The 24,232-nt window shown below is 34.0% G+C and overlaps 1 protein-coding gene across 1 annotated transcript; it reads right to left on the bottom strand.

Annotated features, from left to right (window-relative positions):
* Positions 1-20,294: 20,294 nt before the first annotated feature.
* Positions 20,295-23,080, bottom strand: ACD11 (Glycolipid transfer protein (GLTP) family protein). Its single transcript, XM_078975909.1, has 4 exons — positions 22,826-23,080; positions 22,450-22,622; positions 21,507-21,652; positions 20,295-20,610 (listed from the first exon to the last, which is right to left on the bottom strand). Exons 1-4 carry the CDS (start codon positions 23,024-23,026, stop codon positions 20,504-20,506), a joined length of 627 nt encoding a protein of 208 aa, XP_078832035.1. The 5' UTR covers positions 23,027-23,080; the 3' UTR covers positions 20,295-20,503.
* Positions 23,081-24,232: the final 1,152 nt, after the last annotated feature.

Genomic DNA, 24,232 nt, shown 5'->3' with positions numbered 1-24,232 from the left:
ATGATCATCCTGTTCCCCTTGAATGATCACCATGATGAAGACCTTTCGTCTGATGTTAACTCCGAACTAGAGGTTGAAAACCTACCCCGAGCAGCTCCCTTTCCAATTCCTAACCCTCGTCCGGCTTTTCATGGCCCGACCCTGAGTGAGTGGAATGCTTGGAAATATGGAGCCAAGGACAAGATCAGTCTATGCTATTTACTGGCGACCGAAGCTTTCATGACTTGAGCAAAGAGGGCTTAACAGATATAGTCTTGTCAATCTTGGTCCACAGAGTGGCCCGAAATGAGATTCAAGGCAGGACAGCCCTATACCAGATTACAGAAGTTGTCGCCTATGCTAGAATGCATACCCTCCACACCATCCATCTAGAAGATGCACACGAGAGATCAGAGAGAGACCATGAAATCCTGCTACAAGTACTGGCCGAATCACGAGCCGGAGTCATAGAGCTCCGGGTACGCCAGATGGTGTGCGAAGGACACCTACTTGACATGGAACGTCTATTGGTTGAACTACGAGTTCACCAGAGGGATGACCGTCGCCAATTGTATACGTTTTACTTTATTTCCCTTATAAAAAGGAATCGTATTTTTCTGTCTATGCTGGATGTGGCATTTTCTATGAAATTATCTTGTACCGTAAGTACTTTAGTTAGGTCTTTTATGCTGTCAGGAACTATCTTTAGTGGATAGGATGTAAGACCTTTCTAAGGTCATTTTCCAGAATCTTTACATCGTGAATATCACAGATATTGACAGCCGGCTAACTTCTGTGTCATTATTCATTCAAGTACTCTTATTATTCATTCATAAGAGTCAATCTGAATCAGGTTAGTCAAATCATTGGACTATAGCGATTTATCTCCGGAGACACTTCCAAGTCTCTTTCAGTGGTTGGATCTTGTTATTCACCAACCCACGATACTTCAGCTCGAATGACAAACGTCTTGAGACCATTCTACAAACATACTTCCATTCCGTACTAGGACTTCATCATAGGGATGTAGGACAAACCTTAGCGAACATACTTTCATTCTTTACCAGGACTGCATCATAGGGATGTAGGTCAAACTTTCAAGATAATACTCTTACTGTTTCATGAACAATCTAAGTACATCAGGGTCAACCAGAATCACTCACAAAATCTTTATTCTTTCATGTTAACAGAATCATATCGTCATCCGGAAACAACCAGCCAAGCAACGAGACCTTTATTTTCCTATGGACGCCGCTACCTTTCAAGCGACATTAACAGCTGCTGTAGTGGCTGCCGTAACCACGGTCATTGCGCACCGTAGCGCTAGCAACACAGTCGATACTGCTGATGGGAATGAAGTTCCCAATCGTGATATCCATCCAAGAAACCAACAAACAGTAACAGTCACTGGCTCGCAAAGCCGAAAGACAGAGAACAAGAAACGAAAGCGTCAAGCCCAGAAAGAACGCAAGAAATCCCGTAAGCTGGCTATATAACCGCAACAAGTGGAAACCCCTGCCGTTCCCGTACCGAGCAGGCCATACGAGGGAAAACTCCCTAAGTGTGATAAATGTAGTTTCCATCATCATGGGACTTGCCATGAGATGCAATGTTGCAATTGCCTAAACATAGGGCATCGTGCTCGTGACTATGGAGCACCGAAACGACCCATCACTCAAGTCCCTTTCATCGGGACTAACCCTACACACCAGATGAGTTATGACGCTGAACGATTTAAGAAACAATTTCCAAGGTGGAGTAACGAGGAAGGCACTCGTGTCCACATAACTTTGGCTAAACACCGCAATCCCATCGCCAAAGCTAGTAATACCCAGGCATGCCACCAATGCGGGGAAATAGGGCACTTTAAGAAAGATTGCCCGATAGCAAAGAACTCTGGCGAAGATGGGAGAATTCTCAGGATCACAGCTGCAGGAGAGCCTGTTCCGGAACCACGTTATATATAAATTAGGCGTTTCGTTGTAACAGACTTATAAACTATCTAGAACTAGTGCAACTAGAGTCTTACCTTTTGCGAGATCCTATCTGTATAAGGACTCTCGTGCTGCGTATACTTGTCTTTTGTAGTATATCTTATTCGCAGCAATAGTCTTGTGGTAAACCTAAAGTACTGTAACTCTGTTCATGGTTGCACGGTTCTGTTTTGTCTGTAAACGTCTTATGTTCAAATCTAATGTCTTTAAGTTTCGGTATGATTTCGACATTATCGTACGACTCGATTCAATTGGATCCTCACAAAAACAGCTTCATACGTACACCCCCTTTCTTCTAGATCACTTTTCCAGCGAAACCGTCACATCAGAACGCCGAAGTACTCATGCCAGGAGTACCTATTGGTTATTTTCCTTCCGAAGAAATCCCAGAAGTACCACTCGTACAGTACGTCAAGTTTAATCCAGGGATTCATGCGGTTGATCTATCACTGAAGAATGTATGCATAAGAGTGATATATAATCAAGATTCTACAGGTTTAGAATTGATAATTCCACTTTAAATTCTTTTTCCCCGATGGGATGTGAACTTAAAGAAGAACCAGTTATTCGACTACCTTTTCAACCTTAATTATATATGACTCGTATACACGAAAGAGTGACTGTAAAACTAGGTGTGAATTCTAGTATGAACTTCAGGACGGAGAACTGCCTAAGTACGAGTAATCACATCGTTATGAGAACAAGCATAGAACCCAGTACGACTCCCGAAAACAGGTCGCCCTATAGTTTAAACACCCACGGAGATACAAGAACAGTTTGGACAACTTAGCGAACTACATATAAATAGAATTAGAAGACTAGGTTTCTCACCCTAGAGAACCTCGGTCATATTCTTCCAGAGATCGACGGATCGCATTGCATGTACCTCGATTATTGAGAACCCCATCGAGATTTTTCATTAGAAATCGTTATCTCTGCCGTGCGTAGACAAAATGGTTGAGTAAACACAAAGAAAGAAACTACTTCCAGGAATGAATCCGGGATCCGAATATCACCAGTTCGAGTGTTAGGGAAAGATGTCCGGAAGACTATCTCCTGAACTCGATACGGACACTTCGAGTCCGTAGTGATACCCTCCAGATAGGACCAATGCGCCCATAGCTTTCATGAGCTAAACGAGTAGGTTACGTCTTTCTTACCTGGATCAGTTCATCATTTCTCCTTGTAATGACTTACTTATCTACCCTCGTAGTAAGAAGGTATCGATATCAGAGACGCCGACATTCCTTCGCCAAACTCTAGGTCTTACCGACCTACCGCCTTAGTTCATTCAGAACTCCTCGCAAACTACAGAAACTCGTACGACTTTGAAATTCCAAGTGAGTGACCAAGTTCTTTAGAATAACTCACTCTGGGAATGGCTTTATACGCTTCGTAAAGCGAGGGAAGCTAAATCCAAATTAGACAAGACCTCCGAGATTCTTATCAGAATCGGTCTTGTGCCTCGCACAAACTAGATCTACTCCGCGAACTCAGTAACATACTTTCTACTCTTCGCATCTCGATCATGAAACCATACCTTTCCGTTAGGACTCTTGCAAGTCTACTCGTCGAGATCCTTGCCTTCGTATCAAAACCGTAGTGACCCTCGACCGAGAGGTCAAGCGGACGAAGCAACGTCGTCGCCAGTTAGTGAAGGTTCATTGGGATGCCAACCGAGAGCCCGATTTCACTTAAGTGCGCTAGAACCAATCGATTAGGAAGTTTCCTCCTCACGTGTCGATCACTCGTGCATACTTCCTTGCCTAAATTCTAATTTCGGGACGAAATTCCCTTTAATAGGGGGATGATGTGACAACCCGAAATTTCCATTCTAAGTCAAACCACTTCAATCCAATAGAAGTAGAGCAGTTACAATGAAAATTCAGACTTAGAATATAAGTTTGGCAGTTTTAGGGTTTTACACCAAAAAGGAGTATTAGGAGAGTGGTTGCACTAGGATTTTGTGCAACACTGTAAATTCCATTATCCTAGAATCATTAGAATCCATTCCGAGATTAGAAATATTTTCTGCCAAAAATAAATCTCAGGACTATAAATAGAACTCTAAACCAAATTGGTTCATTAGTTGAATTTCATTTAGAGAAAAGCCCATTTCTCTCTGACGGATCTTCGGGTTTTCATCCCAGATTGTGAGTCTACTTCCCTAGATGTGTTTCAATACTTGTTAGATGCTTTATAACATTGTTACATGTCCAAAATCACCCAAGATCACCACACTTTAGGAGTTTACGACCAAGGAGTTCTTGGGCCGTAAACCCCATTTCCAAGGGACAAATGTGCCCTAGCTCACCCCTAAAGCTTAAGGACTTTAACCCTCATATGCTTGTGACTATTTTAGACATCAAAACACTTCAAAATCATAAGTTTATAGGAGTTTACGGCCAAGGAGTTCTTGGGCCGTAAACCCCTTTTCCAAGGGCTAAAGGTGCCCTAATCACCCCCAAAGGCTTGGACTTCATGTTAGACAAATACCTTAAAGTGTTTAGGACCTAGGAAACTCATCAAAAGGTCAAGTGTTGAAGAGTTTACGGCCAAGAACATTTCTTGGGCCGTAAACTCCCATAAAGGGGTCAAACTACACCCTAAACACTTCCTAAGTCCAAGGGACAATTTTGACAAGTACCTAGATGAGTTATGGACTAGCTAAAACTTTTAGAACCCCATGTTTGAGGGAGTTTACGGCCCAAGATGTTCTATGGCCGTAAACTCCAAGAAATGGTACCAAATGGTGCCATAAATCCTCCTAAAGCCAAGTACTTAAGCCTAGACAAGTTCCTAGAATTGTTTGAAACTTGAAAGCACAATGAGAACCCTCCTAAGGGAGTTTACGGCCGTAAACTCCAAGGGAAAAGGGTCTTTGGGCCGTAAACTCTCCAAAGGGGTCAATGTGGAGCCCAAACACTTGTATAGCCTTGAAACAATTCCCCTCTAAGGTTGTAGTACTTCTAAACTCCATTTCATGACTTGTTTGAGAGTTTACGGCCAGGAGCTTACTTCCTTGGGCCGTAAACTCTAATAAATATGGTCTTTTGACCTTAAACTCACATTAGGGGCATTGCACTTCTTTGTTTCAACCCATTAGCCTCCTAGCACTTGACCAAAAGTGTTATCCTCGCGCTTGAATGTTATTACTTGTATAATTAGTGTTATAATCACTAATTATTTATATACATATGTTTTCATATGTAATTAGGATCATTGTGTGTGTCTAAGTCCCTACTTGACACCAAGCACCTATCCGATCCTTCCGTACGATAACAGTCCGTTCAATTCCAGTCACTTACCGCAGGTGAGTTCATACCCCTTAACTAATGTTTTAAACTCTTTTTAAATGTTTTATGGGGGGATACAAGTAGAATCATGCTACTTATTATGTCAATCACTTGTGATTTGTAAGTAGGACATTATTACTTATTACATCAATCACATGTGATTAATATACAGCATTCAAAAGATTTGGCTACTCATTAGCCGTTTTACCAAACAGTTTCCTTCAAATGATTTTTATAAACATTTTATATGTTTTCAAACTACTTCTTACACTGTACTTCTTACTCTGTCTATCATACTTCAAACTTATTTACAATTGTGTTTCAAACAAATGTTTCTTATACTCAAAATTGTTTTATTTTACTTATGCCTTCAAATTGTTTTATAGATTGACATCAAGTCGATCTTCTCTTAAAATAATATTTCCATTTCAATTGTTTACAAAACTTACTTATGCTTTTACTTTATTATAAATTGCATGCCTCTATATGTATACTTATATAAGAAATGTTTAAAAGACTTAGGAAGGCTATCCACCCTATTTCCTTTTCGCGCCTTGAGATGTGGTCTGGTGGGACATTGGGTATTCGTCCGAAAGTCATTTAAAGATTTGTTATATATCATGTGTACATATATAGTCATAAAAGGTCCTTCCAGTTCATCCTATGCCCTTGGGTAGCAAGGGTATACATCCACGTCAATACGTACCACCTAGTTTACTAGTAAGCTACCATATGGGTAGTTCAGGAAGATACTAGAATCATTGCTAGAACGCGATATCATTCAATGAGTCAGTTCATTCATGAGTCAATACTTTCTAGAACATTACAGTACATTACATATACAACTATACTAGGACGTTTACATTACTATACTTGCTAGATAGAGAGAACACACATTACAGCTAGCACTTTTACATAAGTACATATACATGATTACTTTTACCTGATTACAATTACATGAGCACATTTACATAAGTACTTATACATGATTACTTGACATGATCATACTTATAAGAGCACTGTTACGTAGATATATCAGGAGGAGTCCTATTACATTTTATATGTATCGACTCTGTTATCAAAACCCTCATTTCTATCCTTACCTTGTGATTTCAATCACATAAGCGACGAGATAGATTGGGTTTATTATCCTAGTACCCAAGGATACAGTTGTGGAATTGACCATTCCTAGAATCTCTGTTAGCCACAGAGGTGAAAGTACATCCACGGATGTCAAACGGTTGGTACCATTACAGGTATACGATTAAGGGATTGACTATTCCTATACCCAGCTGTTAGCAACAGAGGTAAGAGTACGTCTACGGATGTCTTAAAGTTAACAATGATAGTTACCCTAGTACCAAAGGGTAATATTCAGAACAGTTAGGTCTTGGTAGAAGACTACATTCAGAACAGTTTGGTCTTGGTAGAAGACTACATTCATAACAGTTAGGTCTTGGTAGAAGACTACATACAGAACAGTTAAGTCTTGGTAGAAGACTACATTCAGAATAGTTAGGTCTTGGTAGAAGACTACATACAGAACAGTTAAGTCTTGGTAGAAGACTACATTCAGAACAGTTAGGTCGTGGTAGAAGACTACATACAGAACAGTTAAGTCTGGGTAGAAGACTCCTTTTGTTATTTATAGGAATTATAGGGATTCTAGGGTTTTTTTCAAACACTTACAGTTCATATACACTTGCAATACTTTTAAGTACATATACTTACATTTTCTCACATACAAATTAAGACACTAAATACTTATGATCTCACCAGCTTTAAAGCTGATACTCGCTTTCAAAATTACTTGTATCCTCAGGTCATCATAGACAGGTACCGATGCAAGGAGAAAGGAAGATGGAGCTTGTTCAAGACTTATCTTTCATTTTGATTTATGCTTTAGTGTTTATCAAAATTTGACAGAACACATTTGTACAATAATTATATTATTAATGAAATGGATGATGTTGTTGCTTGTTTACTACTTTACATTGTTGTTGATATTATACATGACGTCCTCCGCCCCAGAACGTTTCCGCCGTTCATGGTTTTGGGGTGTGACAATAGTCTTGGATTCAAAGCATGTACAATAGAGAAACCTAGATCCAAGCATTAGGGTTTGTATGAGCACATAGGATGTCTTATGACCAAAACCCATCAAGTACTGCTCAGCTCAAAACTTACTCGAGATAGAGAACCACTTCCTGACCTTGAAGAAAGAAAGCATGTCAATTGCTGAATACACCAACAACTTCACAGAGAAGATGGAGTTCGCCTTGCACCTTGTTCTGAATGAGCTGACGAAAATTGACAAGTACGCAAAGGGGCTTCCATGGGAGTATGCGGTGCCGGTGCATCAGGCACCTACTCTGGAGGCAGCTATCTGGGCTGCCAAGTCTGTGGAAGATATGATTAAGGGAAGAGCTGCCAACAAGATTGAGGTTGGCGAAAAGAGGAAGTTTGAGGGGTCTACAAGGCCCAATAAGAAGATCAAGTCTGGTTCAAAGGAGTTTAGCGGAGGAGGAAACAAAGTGAAATGGTGCGAGAAGTGCAAGAAGAATCACTTTGGGAAATGTAGCGAAGAAGTGACTTGCTACAAGTGTGGGAAGGCCGGACATTACACCAATGAGTGCACCGCCAACAAAAGGATGTGTTATGAATGCCATGAAGAAGGGCATGTTGCTAAGGATTGCCCGAAAAAGCAAGAGGCAGCAAGACCAAACATTCCGCCAAAACCAAAGGCAAGAGCATTCCATATGATCCTAGACGAAGCAGCTGACGATGCAAGGAATCAGGAGTGAGGATGGATACATGGAGATAATGTTATGAAGAAGCCATGTAGATAGTGTCATATGGTGTAGCCTATTAGAGGCATAATCTAGGGTGAACTTGAACACCCATGTAATCGTTTCAAAGAATAATATAAAACCTTCGTTTTGATATTTTATGTGTTAAGTTTCTATGTGATTTTCTTGTATGGTGACTTGGAAAACTACGGGACAATACTTGGGACGAGTATGAGCAGGTGTGAAAGGTAGTAGAGGCCTATACTACCGGAAGCACAGGACTCACACTTGGATCAGGGAAAGTCACAAGGTTACCAAGAAACTGGTAATTGATTTTGTTTTATTCAAGTATGTCGTTACCATTGTTTCGGTAATGACTAAGAAGATTGTTGTTATCCCGACCCTAGTGGTCATATCACATTGAGTCCGACTACGATGAGTAGGTTACGTGGTTTAGAGAACCAAGTTTGATGTAGTGTCCGACTTAAACCAAACGATTGAAATCAAAGCGATCAATAGAAGTATCACGCTCATTGTTAAAGAAGTTTGTAGCTAGAAATGCTACATGTTAAAATGTGATTATATCACATTAGACGATGAAGGAAGGCATATTCCATTCCGGAATTTGACTCTAAGATACCTGAGTCTAAGAATTGCTACATACGATGATAGGTCATTAGAATATGACACATCGGTAAATTGTAGTAATCAAATTAACTTATCCTAAGTTTGTTAAGAAGAAGAAGGAGACTCTGATAAAGAATGAGGTTGTGACACGAAGGTCATGATTGAAAGTCCAACGAGCAGGTGCAAGACCGAGCACCACGTGCAGTCAAGGAGTCCAAGAGTTAGATATTCGTTCGAAGCGACATAGAAGTTACATTTATTACCTAGGATGAAGAGATAACATATGGAGTCGTTATAAAATCTTGTTTCGTTGATGATTCCGGGACGTAATCATCCTAAGGGGGAGATAATTGTAACACCCGTAGATCCAAGCTAGTCAATTTATAGGCAATAGGGGTCAAAAATGACTTTTTGACAAAAGATTATTAAGAATAAATAATCTCAACCAAGTTTTATTATATGTTACAAGGTTTCCGTACATATAAATAGCGTCGAAATCCGAGTTATAACGAAGAAGTTATGACCGTTGAAGTTTCATGACGAAACCGACACGATATCGGGAGGCGTAAATAGTGAATTTACGATAGAGTGAGATTTAGCCTTAGCGATCTAAACAAAATTCATAGTATATGTTAAACCGATAGTGTTCATAAAAAGAACATCCAAATCTGACTTCATATGAGGAAGTTATGATTTTTCTAAGATTTAGCATAGAAGTGCACAGCCCAAAATCTGAATTTTAGATCGGTCGATTTTTAGCCAAAATAATCTAAACGATAAGTGAAGATATTGCTAATAGGAGTTAAACGATAAAAAAGACAGTCGAAAACGGAGCTCGTATGCGAAAGATATGGACGAAGCTTAGTCCCTACTCTTCGAGCGTTGCGAATTCGATACAGTTTTGTAAATCTAAGATAGAGTGAGAATTAGCCGACGTAATCTAAATGAAAGATGTAGTACTCGTAAATACCAATGCGTGGATATAAAGAACGTCGATAATAGAGATCGTATGCGAAAGTTATGGACGAAGCTTAGTCCCTACTTTTCGAGCGCGGAGAATTCGATACAGTTTTGTAAATCCGAGATAGAATGAGGATTAGCCAACGAGGTCTAAATGAGAGTTGAAGATCTCATTAATAGAAAATCAATGGTGAAAAGACAGACAAAAACGGAGCTCGTATGCGAAAGTTATGGACGAAGCTTAGTCTCTACTTTTCGAGCGCGGTGAAGTCGATACAGTTTTGTAAATCCGAAATAGAATGAGAATTAGCCAACGAGGTCTAAATGAAAGTTAAAGATCTCATTAATAGGAGCTCAATGGTAAAAAGACAGACAAAAATGGAGCTCATATGCAAAAGTTACGGACGAAGCTTGGAGACTACTTTACTATACAATTCCTATAAATAAGAGATGAACTCTTCATGATTTCCTCACACCTTTAAACCTTTCTTTCTCTCTCTAACTTCTCTCTAACCTCCCTAAACCCCTCTCAAGTCTAGGGAACCTCCCTATCACGAGAAGAAAGCCCGGAACGCCCGACGGCTCCGAGAAGAAAAGCTTTCGGCTCGGAAGCGCTGCTCAAGCGAAGCCCGGTTTTTAATAAAAACACGCTATAAGTGAGTTATGCCTATACTATATTTAATATAGCTTTTATTTAATTATAGTAACATTATTAGGACCTTAAAATAATTATTTGGGCTATTATTATGAGTTATATTGAATGTTATTTAACGCTTATATAATAGTAATAATAGCTAGACTATTAATTAGTCGCGATTAATGTTAAAACTAAACTCTAGTGGTATTAATACTAGGTTTTGGTCAAGGAAAAAAATTGTTTCAAGATAACAAAGTGTTGTTCAAGTACCGAGTCACCAGCTAATCAAGTGAGTGCATAGTTACTTTCAGCTTACACATAGATATGAAGTAATTTATATAAATTACATGTTGTGTGTGCATATTATCTGTATACTTGCTATCTATGCTGGATGAACGATTTTATACATTTTTTAAAAAAAGAATGATATAAACTGTATATGTCTTTTATATCTACAAAATGTGTTGGGTAAAACGTGGGTAGATGTAATAGTTGTTGTGTGACAAAATAAAATAATGAGAGGCCTCGCTATAGATGTTATTGATGATACAGTCATCTAGCGGAGTATAGATGACGACCACAGACTATTCTAAACCGTCCAATGGAACGCTAGCAGGCTCGCCACCTGTAGGTGTTTATTTAAACTATGTGTTTATTTGAACTGTGTGCTCACCAGATGTACTCCATCCCCACATGGTTTCCTTAAGGACATTTATTGCTAAGGAATCCCCTTAGCAGTAGTGTCCATCCTGATGATAGTCCTTAGACTAGGTCCCTTGTGTTAGATGTTGTAGGGACGTAAAGTAAGGATAACGGGAACGGGTAATCGGGTTTGTTTGGTTTGATAAAGTTAATAAACTTATTTATTGTGGGTTGAAAACCCTATGTGCTCATCAGGCCCCAAGCCTGACCCACTCAGTTTCTTGTATTACAGATAGTGGCGCATGAGCATAAATGTGATGTCTTGGGATGAGAGATTAATGGATTTTAGGCCTGTAAATACGGAATAATGTATTAAGGCCTATATTGTATTGTTTATGCTTATGATTTGTATCAAACATGACATCCCGTGTCTTTTTAATGAAATACATTTCTACGAAAATGCTTTTGATAAATCTTTATCATATATTGTTTTGGGACAAATTGCGCAACATTTTTATTTAAAATAATACTCTGATTTTTAAACAAAGCATAAACAAAATCGGTCTTTTCTGGCCATGAAAATGGGGATGTCACAAATTCACAGTCCTCGTCTTTGTTTTTCATATGACTTGATATGTTGAAGATCAAAAGGAGTAGAATGTTAGGAATCCTCTTTATCAAAAAAACAAAAAAAAAAAAAAAATTGAATCCAAACGTATCGGTTTTATTTTAGGTTTGTAATTGTATCATCTTGTTTTTAGAATGTCTTGATTATGCATGGAAATGTTGTTAATATCGATTCCCGTGTATAAATATAAATGTATCACAGGTAGTAGTATCTTTGCATAAACATTGTGAGAGTTTTAATCGGATTGATGGTCGTGTATGTTTAATCCTTCATAGTGCCTGATTGATGGTCATTTGTTTATTTATTTATCTTTTCAATGTGATTTGTAAACAGTTTTTGCACTTGTTCATTATGATTAACCTTACATCATGTCCTGGGATGGTTTTTTTCTAATGATTTTCTACATATAGTTTTGAAAGTTTAACCAAATCTGAATGATCTTATTATGAATTCAAAATCTTGATGTTAATGTGCTACATATTTCATTTATTGTGTTGTGTTGTTACTATCTTCAAGTTTATTTGATTTATGGTTGATCAATTGTTAACCAATATATATGAGCTAATGTAAACACTAATTTGATTGTTAGATTGGCTACGACACACAGTTTTCTATATGTAATGATGATTTGATGTTACAGATGGATGATGAGAACCATGAACATCAACACATTGTTGACATATCTATAGTACTTTCATATGAAGAGAACAACAAGCAAACTATAAGCAAGGTTTGTGGTGGAGCACCATATGGATTATCATACTCAAAAAACACAGTTTATATATATTTTTTCTTGATATTAGGTGTTACAAAATATTTACCATATTCTATTAATGATTGGTTTAGAAATAAGTCTAGCCGATATCAAGCTCAAGTTTCACTAAGTGTGGTGGTGCCATCCAACAACTCTTCCATTAGGTAAATCAGGATAATGGTTCATTTTGGAATTTTCTTGAATTTTGATATTTGTCTAAATCATAGTGTGATTCATATATGAATCATATGTGATGCACATATAAATTACATGTAATTCACGTATGAGTCACATGTAATTCACGTATGAATCACATGAAAATCACAAATAAATCACATATTATTCACATATGAATTTCATCTGATTCACATGTAAATCAAATGTTATGCACATGTAAATCACATGTTATTCACATATGAATTATATGTAATTCATATATGAATTACATGTAATTCACATATCAATTACATATGATTCACATGTAAATCACACGTGAATCACATATCAATTACATCTGATTCACATGTTAATCACAAGTGAATCACATATGAATTACATGTAAATCACTAGTGAATCACATATGAATTACATCAATATGCACACATGCATTTTGTGTAAGTGGTCTTCGTTAATTTTTTTTATTTTTCTTGTGAATTTCATATTTGAATCTTAAAAGATACAATCACATGTGAATATCACATTATATAATCACATATGAATCTTGTATAATATAATCACATGTGAATCTTACATGATATATACTTGTGCATTTTTCTGAGTGTTCTTGCACTAATCAATTTTTTTTTTTTAATTTTTTGTAGGTTTTGAAGAATTTATTGAAAATATTGAAGAGGTGAAAAGTGATAAATTCATGAAAATACGTAAATCTTGATATGGAGAAGTGATAATATTGTGAATCTTTATAGTTTTTTTTATATTTTATTTTGTATCGAATAAAATACATGTATTATGTTTATAGATTGATTAATAAAAATGAGATTTTTTATAATTACTTACGAATATTATACTATAAGAAATATGTATATATGCATTTGAAAAAATATGCATATATGCATTTGAAAAAATATGCATATATGCACCTAAAACGTTAGATTTCTTTGTTAAAAAATGCAGTTTTGAAAAAAATTGCACTTTTTTATAAAAATCGCAGTTTTTATTTTTTTTTTGGAAAAAATACAGTTTTTCTGAAAAAAATGCGGTTTTTTTTTTTTGAAAAAAATGCAGTTTTTTTCTAGAAAAAATGCAATTTTTTTGAAAATGCAGTTTTTTTTTTTTTGAAAAAAAGATGCAGTTTTAAAAAAAAATCATTTTTTTTTGAAAAAAGAATTAAAAAATCTCTATTTTTGTTAAAAAATCGTTTTTTTAAAATAAATCCGAAATTTTGAGTTATTTTGTTAGTTTTTAGAAATTTATATTAATATATTAAATAACACACAAAAATTAAACATTAAATGAGATTGGTAAAATGACGATCATGTCCTTAAAAAATCACTTTTGATCCAACGTTTCAATTTTAGTTCTCGGGAAACTTTGAGTTTTCAACCAATCTCAACCCTATATATATATATATATATATATATATATATATATATATATATATATATATATATATATATATATATATATATATATATATATATTAGTTTATAACCCGTGAGAACCACGGTTATAAAATTAATTAAACTTTCATATCAAAAAATCAAAATTATTAATTAATTATTTTAAATAAATTATTACTTAAGAGATATTTTTTAGTTATATAAAATTATAATCGTTGATTTAAATAAATACGTGAAGCTATATCATCTTATAATATGTATTAATTTTATTTTATTTTTCAATCTAATTTTATTAATTTAATCTAAGTATAGTGAAAAAATTTAAAATTTTGAAATTTAAAATTAAGAATCAATTATTAATTTAATGTGATTTTAGATCGGTCGATTTTTAGCCAAAATAATCTAAATGATAAGTGAAGATAGTGTTAATAGGAGTTAAACTATAAAAAAGACAGTCGAAAACGGAGCTCGTATGCGAAAGATATGGATGAAGCTTAGTCCCTACTCTTCGAGCGTTGCGAATTCGATACAGTTTTGTAAATCTGAGATAGAGTGAGAATTAGCCGACGTGATCTAAATGAAAGATGTAGTACTCGTAAATACCAATGCGTGGATATAAAGAACGTCGATAATAGAGATCGTATGCGAAAGTTATGGACGAAGCTTAGTCCCTCCTTTTCGAGCGCGGAGAATTCGATACAGTTTTGTAAATCCGAGATAGAATGAGGATTAGCCAACGAGGTCTAAATGAGAGTTGAAGATCTCATTAATAGAAAATCAATGGTAAAAAGACAGACAAAAACGGAGCTCGTATGCGAAAGTTATGGACGAAGCTTAGTCTCTACTTTTTGAGCGCGGCGAATTCGATACAGTTTTGTAAATCCGAAATATAATGAGAATTAGCCAACGAGGTCTAAATGAAAGTTGAAGATCTCATTAATAGGAGTTCAACGGTAAAAAGACAGACAAAAACGGAGCTCATGTGCAAAAGTTACGGACGAAGCTTGGAGACTACTTTACTATACAATTCCTATAAATAAGAGATGAACTCTTCATGATTTCCTCACACCTTTAAACCTTTCTTTCTCTCTCTAACTTCTCTCTAACCTCCCTAAACCCCTCTTAAGTCTAGGGAACCTCCCTATCACGAGAAGAAAGCCCCGGAGCGCCTGACGGCTCCGAGAAGAAAAGCTTTCGGCTCGGAAGCGCTGCTCAAGCGAAGCCCGGTTTTTAATAAAAACCCGCTGTAAGTGAGTTACGCCTATACTATATTTAATATATCTTTTATTTAATTATAGTAACATTATTAGGACCTTAAAATAATTATTTGGGCTATTATTATGAGTTATATTGAATGTTATTTAACGCTTATATAATAGTAATAATAACTAGACTATTAATTAGTCGCGATTAATGTTAAAACTAAACTCTAGTGGTATTAATACTAGGTTTTGGTCAAGGAAAAAAAAATGTTTCGAGATAACAAAGTGTTGTTCAAGTACCGAGTCACCAGCTAATCAAGTGAGTGCATAGTTACTTCCAGCTTACACATAGATATGAAGTATTTTATATAAATTACATGTTATGTGTGCATATTATCTGTATACTTGCTATCTATGCTGGATGAACGATATTTTTTTTTAAAAATGATATAAACTGTATGTGTATTTTATATCTACAAAATGTGTTGGGTAAAACGTGGGTAGATGTAATAGTTGTTGTGTGACAAAATAAAATAATGAGAGGCCTCGCTATAGATTTTATTGATGATCCAGTCATCCGATGACGACCACAGACTATTCTAGACCGTCCAGTGGAACGCTAGCAGGCTCGCAACCTGTAGGTGTTTATTTGAACTATGTGTTTATTTGAACTGTGTGCTCACCAGATGTACTCCATCCCCACATGGTTGCCTTAAGGACATTTATTGCTAAGGAATCCCCTTAGTAGTAGTGTCCATCCCGATGATAGTCCTTAGACTAGGTCCCTTGTGTTAGATGTTTTAGGGACGTAAAGTGAGGATAACGGGAACGGGTAATCGGGTTTGTTTGGTTTGATAAAGTTAATAAACTTATTTATTGTGGGTTGAAAACCCTATGTGCTCACCAAGCCCCAAGCCTGACCCACTCAGTTTCTTGTATTACAGGTAGTGGCGCATGAGCATAAATGTGATGTCTTGGGATGAGAGATTAATGGATTTTAGGCCTGTAAATACGGAATAATGTATTAAGGCCTATATTGTATTGTTTATGCTTATGATCTGTATCGAACATGACATCCCGTGTCTTTTTAATGAAATACATTTCTACGAAAATGCTTTTGATAAATCTTTATCATATATTGTTTTGGGACAAATTCCGCAACACTTTTATTTAAAATATTACTTTGATTTTTAAACAAAGCATAAACAAAATCGGTCTTTTCTGGCCATGAAAATGGGGATGTCACAAATTCATAGTCCTCGTCTTTGTTTTTCATATGACTTGATATGTTGAAGATCAAAAGGAGTAGAATGTTAGGAATCCTCTTTATCAAAAAAACAAAAAAAAAAAAAAAAAAAAAAAATTGAATCCAAACGTATCGGTTTTATTTTAGGTTTGTAATTGTATCATCTTGTTTTTAGAATGTCTTGATTATGCATGGAAATGTTGTTAATATCGATTCCCGTGTATAAATATAAATGTATCACAGGTAGTAGTATCTTTGCATAAACATTGTGAGAGTTTTAATCGGATTGATGGTCGTGTATGTTTAATCCTTCATAGTGCCTGATTGATGGTCATTTGTTTATTTATTTATCTTTTCAATGTGATTTGTAAACAGTTTTTGCACTTGTTCATTATGATTAACCTTACATCATGTCCTGGGATGGTTTTTTTCTAATGATTTTCTACATATAGTTTTGAAAGTTTAACCAAATCTGAATGATCTTATTATGAATTCAAAATCTTGATGTTAATGTGCTACATATTTCATTTATTGTGTTGTGTTGTTACTATCTTCAAGTTTATTTGATTTATGGTTGATCAATTGTTAACCAATATATATGAGCTAATGTAAACACTAATTTGATTGTTAGATTGGCTACGACACACAGTTTTCTATATGTAATGATGATTTGATGTTACAGATGGATGATGAGAACCATGAACATCAACACATTGTTGACATATCTATAGTACTTTCATATGAAGAGAACAACAAGCAAACTATAAGCAAGGTTTGTGGTGGAGCACCATATGGATTATCATACTCAAAAAACACAGTTTATATATATTTTTTCTTGATATTAGGTGTTACAAAATATTTACCATATTCTATTAATGATTGGTTTAGAAATAAGTCTAGCCGATATCAAGCTCAAGTTTCACTAAGTGTGGTGGTGCCATCCAACAACTCTTCCATTAGGTAAATCAGGATAATGGTTCATTTTGGAATTTTCTTGAATTTTGATATTTGTCTAAATCATAGTGTGATTCATATATGAATCATATGTGATGCACATATAAATCACATGTAATTCACGTATGAGTCACATGTAATTCACGTATGAATCACATGAAAATCACAAGTAAATCACATATTATTCACATATGAATTTCATCTGATTCACATTAAAATCAAATGTTATGCACATGTAAATCACATGTTATTCACATATGAATTATATGTAATTCATATATGAATTACATGTAATTCACATATCAATTACATATGATTCACATGTAAATCACACGTGAATCACATATCAATTACATGTGATTCACATGTTAATCACAAGTGAATCACATATGAATTACATGTAAATCACTAGTGAATCACATATGAATTACATCAATATGCACACATGCATTTTAAGTAAGTGGTCTTCGTTAATTTTTTTTTTTATTTTTCTTGTGAATTTCATATTCGAATCTTAAAAGATACAATCACATGTGAATATCACATTATATAATCACATATGAATCTTGTATGATATAATCACATGTGAATCTTACATGATATATACTTGTGCATTTTTCTGAGTGTTTTGCATTAATCATTTTTTTTTTTAATTTTTTGTAGGTTTTGAAGAATTTATTGAAAATATTGAAGAGGTGAAAAGTGATAAATTCATGAAAATATGTAAATCTTGATATGAAGAAGTGATAATATAGTGAATCTTTATAGTTTTTTTATATTTTATTTTGTATCGAATAAAATACATGTATTATGTTTATAGATTGATTAATAAAAATGAGATTTTTTATAATTACTTACGAACATTATACTATAAGAAATATGTATATATGCATTTGAAAAAATATGCATATATGCATTTGAAAAAATATGCATATATGCACCTCAAACGTTAGATTTCTTTGTTAAAAAATGCAGTTTTGAAAAAAAATTGCACTTTTTTATAAAAATCGCAGTTTTTTTTTTTTTTTTTTTTGAAAAAAATACAGTTTTTCTGAAAAAAAAAATGCGGTTTTTTTGAAAAAAAAATTATAGTTTTTTTCTAGAAAAAATGCAATTTTTTTTTTAAAATGCAGTTTTTTTTTTTTGGAAAAAAGATGCAGTTTTTTAAAAAAAAAAACATTTTTTTTTGAAAAAAGAATTAAAAAATCTCCATTTTTTTTAAAAAAATCGATTTTTTTTTAAATAAATCCGAAATTTTGAGTTATTTTGTTAGTTTTTAGACATTTATATTAAAATATTAAATAACACACAAAAATTAAACATTAAATGAGATTGGTAAAATGACGATCATGTCCTTAACAAATCACTTTTGATCCAACGCTTCACTTTTAGTTTTCGGGAAACTTTGAGTTTTCAACCGATCTCAACCCTATATATATATATATATATATATATATATATATATATATATATATATATATATATATATATATATATATATATAGTAGTTTATAACCCGTGAGAACCACGGTTATAAAATTAATTAAACTTTCATATCAAAAAATCAAAATTATTAATTAATTATTTTAAATAAATTATTACTTAAGAGATATTTTTTAGTTATATAAAATTATAATCGTTGATTTAAATAAATACATGAAGCTATATCGTCTTATAATATGTATTAATTTTATTTTATTTTTCAATCTAATTTTATTTTATTTTTCAATCTAATTTTATTAATTTAATCTAAGTATAGTGAAAAAAATTTAAAATTTGAAATTTAAACTTAAGAATCAATTATTAATTTAATGTAATTAGAGTGAAAAATTTTAAAATTTGAAATGGATAATCAATTATTAATTTAAAGTAATTAGATTTAGAATTTAAAATTTAAAATTTAAAATTGATAGGTTGACAAGTGGCATGATAATTGATATATAACATTAATAAGAAATTCTAATTGTATGACATTTGTCAACATGAGATTAAACCTATATATATATATATATATATATATATATATATATATATATATATATATATATATATATATATATATATATATATATATAGAGAGAGAGAGAGAGAGAGAGAGACAGAGAGAGAGAGAGGTTTCGTTGAGATTACAAATAAAATAGAGATTAAGATTCAACCTCAACCAGGGCATGGAGGTTCGCCTGCAGTGACTCCAGGGCATGAAGCAAAGCTTTATGTTTGCAGCGGGAGATTAGTCGGTGCGCGAAAGCTAGTCCGGAAACCCTCGTTAGGGAAGTTCCCTTTCCAAAAAAAAAGATTCAACCTCAACCATATATTTCAAGTCTGCTGCTTTAACCCTGGTTCCGTTGAGATTACAAATAAAATAGAGATTAAGATTCAACCTCAACCATATATTTCAAGTCTGCCGCTTTAACCCTCGGACGTACCGACGAAGCAGACTTGTTATAATCATAAATGATTATATTGCGTTGTCCGTTCATTTCTCCTCCGCCATCATCACCACCACCACAACCACCACCGCCACCACCTCTAAAACCAACCAACCCGACCACTATCACCTCCATAACTTATACCACGACCACCTCTATCACCACCACTTTTTTTGCCACCAACTATCATAATGATATATGATTACTCAATCTATATATATATATATATATATATATATATATATATATATATATATATATATATATATATATATATATATATATATATATATATAATCATTTATTATTACGCACACACTGCTGCTCTCGGTGTTGCTGTCGGTACACTGAAGCGTTAGAATGGCAAATAAAAAATATATAACTCAGGTTGAATCTCAAGATCTCATACTTCTTTTTTAATCTTGAGTGGACCATCCCATATATATATATATATATATATATATATATATATATATATATATATATATATATATATATATATATATATATATGTGTGAGGGTTAATATGAATATGATTAAATATGCCAAACCTATCAAAAAGAATAATAATAAGTAATTATATGTTAATGAGATCTTATCTTAAAACTGAACAGTCAAGCAAATCCTTATTAGTAATACATACAATGTCAAGTAAAAACATGTGGTGGTTCCAACTTGAGAATGTTGAATGGTAATCATAGTACGATATACAACAGTGACACAAAAGTAGAGTTCATGATAGGAATAAATATGTCAAAAGTAGATTATACTCTCCTGAGTAAATCATCACCAGTCTATGCCCAGTTCTCTCGACTGGAAAAGGTTGTCAATATACACAATCAATAGAGTGGATGCAGTTACATAACTTTGCATCTCAGACTTTGCAGAAACTTCTGTAAGTCATAAAAAGAGTGGTTAATAGTCGATAATAAAACAAACAATTATAAAACTCTAAGTGCACATGGACTGTACTAGTCAATACAGGTCAATGATGAAGATGAAGAGGGCATTCACGTCTTTTGCACACACGATAGATATAGAACAAGTAAAAAAAAAAAACCAAGACCTTCTTTTTTCACTAACTTGACTCATTAGTCAAAATGAGAAATCAGAAACGGATATGATACACAAAATCACTTGTACTTTCACCATCTTATCATTATAGTATTTAATTATTTTTCCCCTTGGTTAAACCAAGGCACTTTTTATAACCATTTAGTAAAACCATTTTCCCATGTTAAATGGTATTGATATCATATGAAAATACAAAACACCACAACATACATTCACTATTTTATCGATTTAGCTAATGAAGTGGTTTTTTTATTGGACAAATTGCAAAAAAGTCACTATATTACCACAAAACTTCTAAACCACAATAACTCCTTGTGAATCGGTCAATTGGTTGACATTGCAATAAAATTGTAAATGTAATGACATAATTGAGAAAAAAACTCGATGTGAAAATCAAAATTTGGTTGTAATATAGTGACTTTCTTGCAATTTGAAACTCGGTGTCAAAATCAAAATTTTGGTAAACTTAGTGATTTTATTGCAATTTGGGAAAAGTGGTTACCGGGAGAACCGGTCATTTGGTTGATATTGCAATAAAATTGTAAATATAGTGACATAATTGCGAAAAAAATAACTTGGTGTGAAAATCTAAAATTTATGGTAATATTAGCGACTTTATTGCAATTTTCCGATTCTTATTAGCAACTAAACTGTTTATTACAATGACATAAAAATTAACTAAAAGTGGCTAAATAGAAAGTAGAAAGAAACTAACCATCTTCATTAAGCTTTTGCAAGAGTTGTGCTTTTGTAGGAAGGGCATACATTCCAGCAGCAACAGCTTTTCTTACAGCCCATCCATGATATGGAGAGAATACTTGTGTATAAGCTTTTGATGCTGGATTCTTTAGAGAATTGTCCCTGGAAAAAGACCAAAAAATATATACTTAGGGCCAAAAAACCACATTAAGTAACACAAGATCCGAGGTTGCTTTTGTCAACTGTTCCCTCACGTTGGTTTGGTGGGGTATCCGTATAGCCCTTTTTTGTGTCACCACATATATGATATATCTATCAGGTTATTTGGAAAGCATTCATGACTTATATAATCTACTTGGGGAAGTGTTCCTGGTTTATAGAAACTACACAATGAAAATCCAAGAGAAAATCACCAGACATGAATTGATTGAGCAAGTGAGTCAGCTAAGTTGTGAAGAAGGGTTTACAAAGGGTGTTTCAAATGGAGAAGGATTGGAAAGGGGAAATTGAATTCAGTACTTATTTGCAACCAAATACCAGAATAGAATAGCAATTCCCACGAATCAAATCTGGCATTTGTTAGTTACTTTCCAATTCAAGACCCATCATCTTCTTTTTCCCTTGACTTTTTTTTAATTCTTCTTAGACCCATTGGAAATCCCTTTGCAAACTGTCTTATTCTTAAGACTCTTCTGTTTTTGGATATCATATTCTTGTCGAATCCGAATTGAAAAAGGATTTCATCACTGGGAGAGGGTTGGGGAAAAGGGAACCTTGAGGTCAATCATGAGGAAGCTAACAAGTGTGTACAGTTGCCAACAGAATTGGAATTCCAAATCCTGTTTGGTGTCGACCATTTGAGGATTTCACCATTGCATCTTAATGATCAAATTTAACAAATCATGGCCAATTTATTCTAAAGTATCATAAACTGATCAAGTAGAAGAAAGACGACGTACTCTGAAACTAGAATCTCCTCAAACAATACTCTAACCATATCCAAACCGCGTTTCACTCTCAAAAGATTCCTCGTGTGACTACCGGGCTTCCTCACACAATTTTCTTCAATATCCTTTTCCATCATCGATTGCAAGGTCGAAATTGACTTTGAAGTCTCACAAAGATCATTCACCTGTTCAAACAAAGAAAACATCCAAAACCCAAAGTAAAAATTCTAAATAACCTAATTCTACTGATCGTGATGCAAAGTGACAATATCATACGATTGGATTATAATATCATAAACACAGGAAATACAATCCAAAGATTCAAAACCCCACATTTTCACATAAGCATAGAAGGATGAACATAAGCCATGTATGTGAGTGATCGTACCTTGGCGACATAGTCCATTTCAGCGAACTTGAATGCAATACCCAGGCATCGGAACAGAGGGGAAACAAGAGAACAGGCGCTGGAGAAAGGGGCTAGCTCCAGTTGTTGAGTGTTCTGGTTTTGGGAGTTAATACAGTTGGCGATCTCCTCGAATGCCTCTGAAATCTTTCTCAGAGGCTTAGCGCCGTTGGCTGAATCCATCGGGAAAAGACGCACCTCCTCTCTGTGCGCCGTACTTTACCACTTGGTTTTTGCAAGAAGTGCATATATATATATATATATATATATATATATATATATATATATATATATATATATATATATATATATATATATATATATATATATATATATATTTAGGGAATATGACTTGATTAATTAACTTTTCGGTACGTTCACATTTGTATATATGTAGGTAACAAACTTTTTGGAAGTGTTCACATATGACCATTATGACCTGCTATAGCAGGTTAAATCCTAGATGTGAACGATTTCAACAAGTTTGTTACCTAGATGTGTAAAAAAAAAATAGTTACCCAAATATGAACAAAACGAAAAGTAAAAAATAAATTACATGAATGGTCCCTGTGGTTTGGGGGAATTTGTAGTTTTGGTCGCTAACTTATTTTTTTAGCTTAAATGATCCTTATTGTTTATTTTTGTTGCGCGTTTGGTCCCCGTCTTACCTAAAAATACTATTGTGCCCTTATTAGTTTATTTTTTTTAATTAATTTTCTTATCTATGTATTTATTTTTTATATATTTATAAAAATTAATAGATCACACATATTTATATCTCCTCGGATGATCCCTACTATTTATTTTTTAATTAATTTAATTTTTTTAACTCGGATGGTCCCTACTATTTAATTTTGTTACGAACTTGGTCTCTGTCTTACCTAAAAAGACTATTGTCCCCTTATTAATTTTTTTTAATTAGTTTTCTTGTTTATGTACTTATGCTTTATATGTTTAAGAAAAATTAGTAGACCTCACATATCTGTATCTCCTCACCATCCCATCTTTCATCATTCTCAACTTCTATTTTATTTTTCATCTTTAGTGATATCGACGTCTTCATCATCACTTCTTTTTTCGGTCCTTCAACTCCGTCGAATCAACACCACAACCCACTAAAGATGAAGAGACAGTAGGTTATAATGTTGGTTCGTCAGAGTTGAAGTACCAAAAAAAAAGACCGTGAAGACGTCGATGTTACTAAAGATGGAAAAGAAATAGAAGATTGAGAGGATCAGAGATGAGATGGTGAATGGTAAGACTCAAATTAAATTTCTCAAATGTGGTTTCAGGTTTACGGTGATGAGATACGTATATGTGGGGTATATTAATTTTTTTTATAAAAAATAAATACATAAATAAGAAAATTAATTAAAAAAATTAATAAGG

This window comes from Lactuca saligna, chromosome 9, assembly GCF_052625555.1.
Source record: "Lactuca saligna cultivar CGN05327 chromosome 9, ASM5262555v1, whole genome shotgun sequence".
Lineage (NCBI taxonomy): Eukaryota > Viridiplantae > Streptophyta > Magnoliopsida > Asterales > Asteraceae > Lactuca > Lactuca saligna.
Note: the sequence above shows the minus strand (reverse complement) of the source record. Positions and strands in the feature narration are given on the sequence as shown.